At 31.5% G+C, this 9,411-nt stretch overlaps 2 protein-coding genes across 12 annotated transcripts in view; one reads left to right on the top strand and one right to left on the bottom strand.

Moving 5' to 3' along the window:
- dpr12 (defective proboscis extension response 12) overlaps positions 1-232 on the top strand; it is a 193,429-nt gene extending 193,197 nt beyond the window's left edge. For all 7 annotated transcript variants that reach the window (XM_035861578.2, XM_035861579.2, XM_035861575.2 and 4 more), the window contains one exon: positions 1-232. This exon is cut by the window's left edge and continues 3,544 nt beyond it. The gene's annotated coding sequence lies outside the window, so the exon portion shown is untranslated.
- A 4,923-nt stretch (positions 233-5,155) lies between these two features.
- Positions 5,156-9,307, bottom strand: Snx6 (sorting nexin 6). Of its 5 annotated transcripts, none has more exons than XM_085655246.1 (11): positions 9,052-9,307; positions 8,867-8,990; positions 8,522-8,737; positions 8,303-8,424; positions 8,083-8,219; positions 7,646-7,953; positions 7,370-7,552; positions 7,056-7,073; positions 6,250-6,313; positions 6,101-6,186; positions 5,156-6,008 (listed from the first exon to the last, which is right to left on the bottom strand). In XM_085655246.1, exons 2-11 carry the CDS (start codon positions 8,924-8,926, stop codon positions 5,958-5,960), a joined length of 1,245 nt encoding a protein of 414 aa, XP_085511372.1. In that variant the 5' UTR covers positions 8,927-8,990; positions 9,052-9,307; the 3' UTR covers positions 5,156-5,957. The 5 variants fall into 5 exon arrangements, with proteins under 5 accessions (XP_085511372.1, XP_085511373.1, XP_085511374.1 ...); XM_085655247.1 differs by having other exon boundaries at positions 8,867-8,954; XM_085655248.1 differs by having other exon boundaries at positions 8,867-8,917.
- Between the last annotated feature and the right edge of the window lie 104 nt (positions 9,308-9,411).

Here is a 9,411-nt window from a genome sequence, read left to right as displayed (position 1 = left end):
CTTTTACCCTTCAATTATCGCCGAACGAAGCGAGGCGCCACACCGAAAACGATCCTTCGTTCCATCGCGTACGTTTGCGAATCAAAGGAAGTATTAAAGAAAGAAAAAAAAAAAGAAAAGAAAAAAAAAAAGAAAAGAAAGAAAAAATAGTAGAAGAGAAAATGCGACAGAAAAAAAGAGAGAGAAAGAGGGTAGAGAGAGAAAGAAAGAGAGAGAGAGAGAGAGAGAGAGAGAGAGAGAGAGAGAGAAAAGAAAGAGAAATGAGTCTTATTCAAATCGATAAATCAACGACAATTCGATCGTTTGTATTTCCTTAAAATCACGATAATCCGTCGAATTCGATTGAATTTATTTCACCGATATAACATATACAATATTTTAATCGCTCAATTACTTACATTAATAAACTCGTTAATGTATTACACAAAAACCAATAGATATACAAAAAAAAAGGAGAAAGTAAACGACGAACAAAAAATACGCATATCTATTTTCCTTCTTTCTTTTTTCATCTTATACTGTCTTTGATCGATCTCAAAAATTAATGTCATTTTGTTTAGAGAAGAAAAATAAAAGAAAAACAAAGGACGAAAAAGAAGAGGAAAAAAAAAAGGAAAAAGAAAAAATTTTTCGATCGCACAAATAATACCTTATTTTTCTTTTAAAAATTCTCAGTAGTAGTAGACTTGAAAATAAATCGTTGCGAATAGACAAGGGAGATGATGGAAACATAATTATACGCCGTCGATTCAGCAGCGTTAGCGTTGAAAAAAAGCGTGGCCAGTAACATTGAGGAGAGCTGCTGCGAAAATCTCTTTGAGACACGATGATTGGACGCGACACGAGCAGCTTACAATGGACGTTTAATGAGTTCTTTTTATGGTACGATCGAACGCGCGCACTCTCGCTACATCCACGCAGTGGAAAGGACAGATAAAAGAGAGAGAGATAGATAGGTAGATAGATAGATAGATAGATAGATAGATAGATAGATAGGACATAGACATAGACAGAGACAGAAAAATACAAAGAGACAAAGAGAAAGGAGTGGATGGAAGAGAGAGAAAAAAAAAAGAAAAGAAAAGAAAAGAAGAGGTTAGGAAGGATCGTTTGATCGACGGACCGTAAAGATGGCTTTCGCGGATTCCGTGGAATCAGGTGCAGTCATCCGTATATTATGTATCCGTCGTTATCTCTTCGGCAAGAAGAAAAAAAAAAGAAGAAGAAGTAGAAGAAAGAAAAAGAGAAAAAATAGAAAGAAAGAGAGAGAGAGAGAGGGAGAGAAAGGGAGTGAGAGAGAGAAAAGAGAAGGGCTATGGGCGCTCAAACTCATCTCGAAAAAAGTCTTTTTCGCGTCCCTTCTCTCTTAGTTCTTTTCCCTTCTTTTATTTCTACGTCACTATCGAAAGATCCTTTGTAAGATACAACACCGATAAATATCTTTTTGAAATCGTACAGATCGTTCGTGCGTTAATATCTTTCTTTTTTTTTATTCTTTTTCATTTTATCCATCCATCTACCTAGCTTTTTTCTAACTATCTCTGTCTTTCTCTCTTTTTCTTTAAATTTCAAACAATCGTCGTTAAAAGTTCGTTCGACGAGATTTCCATGGATGCGATGTAATTATGAAGATACTAGTCATTTTATATATATATATATATATAGTCATTTTATATATATATATATATATATATAGACAAAAATAAAAGAAAACGATGAAATCGTGTTTTGGTTCACATATATATAACGTTGTACTCGTATATGTATTATATATACACGTACGTGTATGTTATATCAACGAAGTTGAAACTCGCGAGAGCACAATTTAGTTTCTTCCGTTCTGTGCTTGTCTTTCTAGAAGCGAACGAACCCATCGTGCTGTCGCAGGGAACTTCGAAATGAAAGTAATCTAAAAGCTGTCGTAGGATTGTAAAATTTCCCACGAGTTCTCTGTCTCTCTCTCTGTTTCTCTCTCTCCCTCTTTCTCTCTCTTTCTCTCTCTCTCATTCTCTCTCTCTCTCTCTCACTCTCTCTGTCTTTCTCTTTCTCTTTTTCTCTCTCAACGTGTTACATATATGTATGCGTGTATGAACATGTAGTACGCTGTATACATTTTCCAACACGACGAAATTACTCGTGCGATAATGAAACTTGTCGCTAAAGAAGGGAGAAAAAAAAAAAGAAAATAAGAGAGGTAGAGAGAAAAAAAACGGTCTGAAAAATGGCGGCTTTGTAACGTACGAAGAAAGTAAATTACGATAACGAGTAGAAAGATTAGCGCACGGTTTGCGGCGCCGTTTTATAATCTCATCGTTAAGATATACGTTAATAAATTTCCTTAATTCGTCCATGAAAAGATGAAAAGATTAAAAAGAATCTAACGCGCTAGTGAACTTTAGCATTTTGAGCTCTCTCGATAATTAATTTTCGTAAATGTCATGAACGACGAGAACGACAACGATAAAACCAACGTTATATTATACTTTCTATTCCATTATCTATACCTTTCTTATAGCTACAAAACAAAATTATAGCTATAAGAATGCATATGAAAATTATATATTCCTTGATGGCAAATTGTTAACATGTTTTATATTCGAGTCAATTGATTTTATAAAATCGAACTCGAATCAAATTCGTTGGTTATGAACGAGAGTGAATGTGCGAATGAACTTGGCGAGTATACAACAAGACCGATCGGGTTGACCTAAATACATTCTTTACCATAAATCTGAAGGACACCTACCGGGCAAAATCCATTGGCGAGGAATCTTCCTATCTCGAATTTTACGGATCCTCTTCGTTTTCTCTTTCTCTCTCCTTCTCCCTCTCCCTCTCTCTCTCTCTCTCTCTCTCTCTCTCTCTCTCTCTCTCTCTCTCTCTATCTCTGTTTGTATTTTCAATCGACCGATAAAAGAATCTCCAAAGAAATTTTTACGAGACAAAATGAAAGAAAGTTTAAATGGTGCGTCGTTCACGTTGTAAAGAAGAATCAACGTTCTCTCTTCCGGTTTCCACTCGACAAAAGAAAATTCTAATTACTAATCGGCTCGTTTATCCCTCGGCACGTAAGGAACGCCAACTTTTAAGTCGCGTTCTTAATCGCGCGAAAATGTAAAAAAAAAAAAAAAAAAAAAAAAAAATAACAAAAAAAAAAAGAAGAAAAAAGAAAAAAGAAATAATAAATAAAAAATAAAGATTACTTTAAAGACATAACGCAATACGTGTAATTAAAATGTTTTTAAGTAATCTTTATTTCGAAGAATTGAAAAAGAAATATAATGAATATAGGAAATAAATAATACGATCCTTTTATGTATCCTGTTAGTAACGTTATACAAAGATTTATTACGTATCCATGTAATTTTAAGAACTATAAAGAAAATACGTGTGTATACGTATATAAATATATACATATATACACGTATATATATATATATATATATATATATATATATATATATATGTATGTAAGAAATGAAAAATGAAAGGAAAGAAGACAAAGCATTCGCGTAAAAGTGATTAGAGTGAAAAAAAAAGGATGCATAATGGCGAGAGTTCAAAGAAAACTAGCAGCGTTATCAGCGATTTTTATTAGAGACTCGTTAATCGATAAATCGTGTGACAAAAAAAAAAAAAGGAACACATCAAATCTTTATTTGAACCATTTGACTTTTCCTTATATTCTTATTGTACACAGATAAACATTTATAATCAAACTTTTAGTAATCCATTCTGTTGTATGTATCTATGTACGTACCATGTTAATCCAATATTTAACAAACGTGAAGCGCCTTAAGCGATGAAGACTTCAATGTTTACGTATCGAGCTATAAATATTTTCGTATATTATTATAATATATCATCAGCCTTCATTGTGAAAAACATGATTAGACTATCTTTTCTTACATTATATCGCACATATGAGAAATATTATTATAATTATAATACGATACACTAGACGATACTTTCTTAATGTTTGTCAAAAAAAGAAAGAAAGAAAGAATGAAAAAAGAATAACAACTCGACAATTCGATCGTTCCAATAAACGATTGAGATGATCGATCCGTTCAGAATTATTCCATAAAAGGAAACGTTCATTTCTCTTTTTTCTAAAGCAATAATTAGATCTTACGGGTCGCAAATATACATCTACACACATATCCAATTCGACGAAATGTTTCAGAGCTTGATACGATGAACGATAAGAACATGAAAAAAATTATGGACCACCGAATATAAAAATGAAAAGTCTTCGATCTTATACGTGATCCTCGCTAAGTTTACAATTTAAAAGAAGTTGCCCTCCTTCTATCCCAAGCCCTCTTTCTTCCCATTCTATGTTCTACAGGATAAGAGAAATCGTTTTGATCAAGACCCTTTTAGACGATCTAGAATTCCGTGGAAAGGGAAAGAGAGAAGAGTAGATCCCTCCTCACTCAAAGAAGGCGATTTATATCTTATCTCGACATGTAGTCTCTGATCGCGTTGCGTAACTTTGACGATGACATATGAGAAAGAGAAAAAAGATAACTAATATTAAATATAAAAACACACTCGCCGAGCGGGCAACCGAATTCTCATTCATGAGTTTGGATCTCTCGAAGAAGATACGAAAGGGGAAAGATTAATAAATAAAAGAACAAAAAAGAAAATGAAAAAGAACTCCGAGACCCGGCGACGAAAAAACGAGACGTATCCCGCGCGACTTTTACGTACCAAGAATTTTCTATTGCGTCATCTTTACTGTTCGTTAATAAGATTAATTAAAACATACGATGTAATTAATACCAAAAATAATAAGATGCGATACGCGTCAAACCGAGCGCAAACATTTGTTTCGTTTGCACTTTGTTTGGCCGATATCGCATTGATTAGGCTATCAATCTAGGATCTAATCGACATTAAGCTAAGATGATAATGTAACGATACATTATACGATGGAATTTCGAATTAATTCTTGAAGAATTAAATGATAAACACTCGCAACTTAATGAATTTCTCAGTATATGTCTGCAGTCATGTATTATAGAGAAGGAAATGATTCGATTCAATAAAAACATATGAAATCCTATTTGTCTAGTCATTCCCTTTTTTAAATCGATCTTTACATTGCGACATTCATAGAGATATAAATGATATATGTAAATATTTGTTAAAAAAAATATCTTGAAAAGTATAATTGCACTTTATTATAATATTCATTTCCAGGTCCCTTCACTATGTTTTTGCCACTCACAAAAAGTAGACAAAGGATCAACAAAATTTATAACATTACATGTATAAATTATTACACGTTTTGTAATAATTCGAATGGATGCATACGCATGGAAATTGTTTCTTATGTTAATTTCACTGTTCTAAGTTTTATCGGTACTGATTTTTTTTTGTCGTCGTAAACGATATTGTGTTTCTAAAACTAGTGTTTTAATAACATTGTCTTCTAACGATTATATATATGCATATATGTCTACAAATACGCATATATATTTTTTTTTTTTTTTATTCATATATAATATAAAGAATCTTACGTTATAAGCATAATAGGTAATTAATTTAAAGCTGCAAAAAGTCTCAGCGCCATTTACATTTTATTCATTTTTACAGTACTTTTGTGCACCTCCACGGTTCGCGCAACATATGTAAATGCGTACGAAAAAATGTAATGCCTAATTTTTTTCTAGACATAAGTTATAGCATATACACAGCTTTTTACAGCTCAGAAACAATTAATAGAAATTATTTAATCTTTTTTTTTTTTCTTTTTCTTTCTTTAAGCAGCTGAACCCTTTTGCAGCTGTGATAATTCAGAACTTTATTCTGTATTATATAATATATCTAAATAACAAAAAATATATAATATTTTACAGTACCATTAAATTATAATAACTGTAAATAAGTTGTTATCTGTATGCGGAGCGCATAACAGATTTAGCCATGGCAACTGACAAATTGGATCACTCCTCTCGAAGTACGGATAGACATTTCTTAAGCAATTCTGCGTGCGCCTATCATTAAATAAATGTTGAGTAAATTATCTTATGAGATATGTGCTCTTTACTTTATGTGTATATATATATATATGATATTAAATACTTACTTTAGCATGTTTTATTTCAAGTTCCGTTAACTCAATGAGGTTCTTTTTAAATGCTGCTACACGTCTCGTTTTAAAATCCGTTAATTCTGAAACAAATAATTTTACTCAAAAAAAAACTATATAACATAACGCGAATACAAATTACATACCTTTTTTACCCTTTTCAGACATTTGTTCAAATTTTTCACATGCCTCGGTTTGAGCTTGTTCTGCCTTGATTAACAAAGATATAAAACTTCAGTACACAAATAAATTTCATTCTTAATTCACTAATTTAATATCTGTTACATATAGTAACGTTTAAAGTATATCTTTCTTATTAAATTTTAGTGATAATTTCTAATAAATATATCACTTTTAATAAACATATTTAATAATAATTATGATTTTTGTCATTTACAAATCATTATAAAAGATTTAAGACTCAGTTTTATTACACACTATTCTGTATTTTAAACTGAAAATTAAATACTATTCATTTCTATAAACTCTTAAATAACAACATGCAAGTTTAAGTCATGCATAACATTTATTTGCAGTCTCTGATTTTGTGCAATATCTAAATTATGATAATTATCCTGCTTAAAGAGTATTTATTCGATTACATATTTTGAAATAATTCAAAAAAAATTAATATAAACACATTCTCATAAATATGAACGACGTAATGAACTCTAGCAGGATAATTGTGCAAAAAATATTTTGTATGCATCATAAATACTTCGCGTACTGCTTCTCGTAACTATAAAATGTAAAATGATCTTATTAACGTTCATATATGATACCCGATTAAATAAATTCAATAGAACATGTATATATCTATGTAATGTATATCTTAAAAAAAAAAAAAGAAAAAAAAAATAATAATAATATAACTCGAAAATATATAGCAATTCAGATTATTAAGCAATATAGCAGAACAATGTATGTATGACACAAATAAAGAGAGACACACCTCAGCAACTTCCAGTGCCTTGAAGTGCAAGAAAAATTAAATTGCTTATTAGAAAATATGGTACGTTAAATTTAAATAACATTATAAACATGTGTTTCCGTATTTACATTAAAATTCTTTTTCCTTTGAATTCATTTATCAAATATATGCAATTTGATCTTGAAAAGGAAATAATGCTCAAAGTCCTTTTTCTTTACAAATAAACTTTTTAAATGAACATTTTTATCCAATAATTAAATAGAATTTTCTAGCAATACTTAATTCCGTCTTAATAATAAATTTATATAAAATTCCGATTAGAAATATATACTCACTGCATGTACATCCTTATTTTTGGCACGAGCTTTTTCAAGAGCACGATTTGCAGATTCGTATGCGTGCAAAGCTTTTAACCTTCTAAAAAGAAGCCTTTTTGCTGCAGCAGTATCCCTCATGTAATAACGAAGCGTATCAGACAATTTCAAATCCTCGTCGGATGCTACTCGTCCTTCGACTTTCTATAGTATTTTAAAATAAAAAAATATTAAGAATAAAGAAGATAAACAAATTTTATGCAAAATTTATATTGCTACTTCTAACTATCAGCTTACCCGTAATTTTTCAAACGTTTCTGCAATTTTTGTTAAAAATTTCTCTAATTTACCAGGATCTATTGTAGCTAATTGTAAAAGATTAGTAGATATTTTTATATATGAATCTGCTACGTCTTTATGCTTCGCAGTTTGACGATCTGCACGACTCGTTGCTTCCTTTAAATTATGATGATACAATTGTAGAAATGTCATTTCTTGATCAAAAAAGTCATTTACATCTTTTACAGTTGCCTGCAAATAATATTCATCCGTGGTTTTGGAAAAAGATTTCACTAAACCACCAAACATTTCCATTTTATTTTTTCCTAAAAGCAAAGGCATAATTTATCTTTGTTAACATTGCAGAATTAATATTAATTGTAAGAGAAAAAGTCTCTTATTTATTATTTCCTTTTATTTTATAAATTAAATTTTTCTGAATACAAAATTTTTACCTCTGACACAAAGATCTTGATCATATTCTAGAAATACTCTAAGATTGTGATCATTTAGAAAAACTGGATGATGTGCTAATCTTGTTAGAAACATTTCATGCATAGCAACAGTTTTCTTGAAAGTAGCCAAATATTCTCTATAAAGATCACATATCTATTATAAATGTATACTATGTAAAATATATATTTAACATTCTGTTGAAAGGAATGTACAACTTACGCTTCTAATTCTTGCTTCATTTTGTTAAATTCTTCTCTTGTCATGTTACCTTCACCTTCTCCAAGTTTTTGTAATTTCTCACGAGATGCATCAAAGTCTGGTCTTGGTGGACATGGTGGAATCTATGAAATTATAGGTTATAAATTTCTATTACTTTTATAACAAATAAAGAAAACTCAGAAGTGATAATTCTTTATACTAATTAAATACAATACATACGATATAGCCAGCATACTCCTCGTTCTCCTCAAATCTGTCATGAAGCCACACAAATTCCTCATGCTGTCTTACAACCAAATTCTCTGACTTTTGAAATTCGGGCAAGGTAGTTTTTGTGTGTACAGTAAATTTCACTTTATCCTTCTCGCTGAGAGCATCAGATATATCCACCCGTAGAGGCTTGTCTTGCAGATCTATGCTATCGGCATGAATTGTCTGAAAAAAGGTAATATAGTTATTTCATAGACATAATTTAAATGGAAGAATTATTTTACAGAAAGGAAAGCTTACAAAATATGAACAAAAACCGTTGTATGCATAAGGAAAAGTGAAAGATGTAAATACCTTTTTGGGAGGCACGCTGTTTAAAATGTCGGTAGTGTCGCATATTCCGTCCTGCAACATTTCTCGCTTATTAAATACTGCAGATCTCCTTTTTGAAAGGGAACAAACAATGCCAGAGTTCCAACTAATTAAACGCGTTGAAAATTCAATAGCCTACCGGCCAAGTGATAACAGGTTCCACCTACCATCATGGCGCCTGGTTGCGTCTTTACGACGCAGCCCGTTAGCTAATGTCCAGTATGTCAAAGGTAACTCCAAAATAATGCTTCACCGCCTTATGGAAGGTACATCTGCAACATTAACCCTTCTGCAGTACGAATGGAAAGCGCGAACGCGAGTAGAAGAATAGCAGCGCTCTCGCTTTGGCAAAGCCCGCTCGTTCAATTCACGACATGCTGCTCTCTGGCGCTTTTCTATAGCGAGCGCAACAGAGAGATAGAAAATTTGTATCGGCAAATCAGCTGTGGATCAAGTCAGTTGCGTCACGCGGAATTTATTTGAACATACGTCAAACGAATAATTCTGTCACATATGTACATACATAC

Source organism: Vespa mandarinia, chromosome 2, assembly GCF_050613455.1.
Source record: "Vespa mandarinia isolate Hongniang chromosome 2, ASM5061345v1, whole genome shotgun sequence".
NCBI classification, from domain to species: Eukaryota; Metazoa; Arthropoda; class Insecta; order Hymenoptera; family Vespidae; genus Vespa; species Vespa mandarinia.
The sequence above is the reverse complement of the archived record's forward strand: the minus strand, read 5'-3'. Positions and strand labels throughout refer to the sequence as shown.

Excerpts from the sequence above, each read along its gene's own strand:
- Snx6 (XM_085655246.1), bottom strand. The coding sequence starts at position 8,926 with ATGTTGCAGGACGGAATATGCGACACTACCGACATTTTAAACAGCGTG. Across the intron at positions 7,954-8,082 it reads TCAAGATCTTTGTGTCAGAG|GAAAAAATAAAATGGAAATG; the intron begins GTAAAAATTTTG and ends CTTTGCTTTTAG. Across the intron at positions 6,187-6,249 it reads GTCTGAAAAGGGTAAAAAAG|AATTAACGGATTTTAAAACG; the intron begins GTATGTAATTTG and ends TATTTGTTTCAG.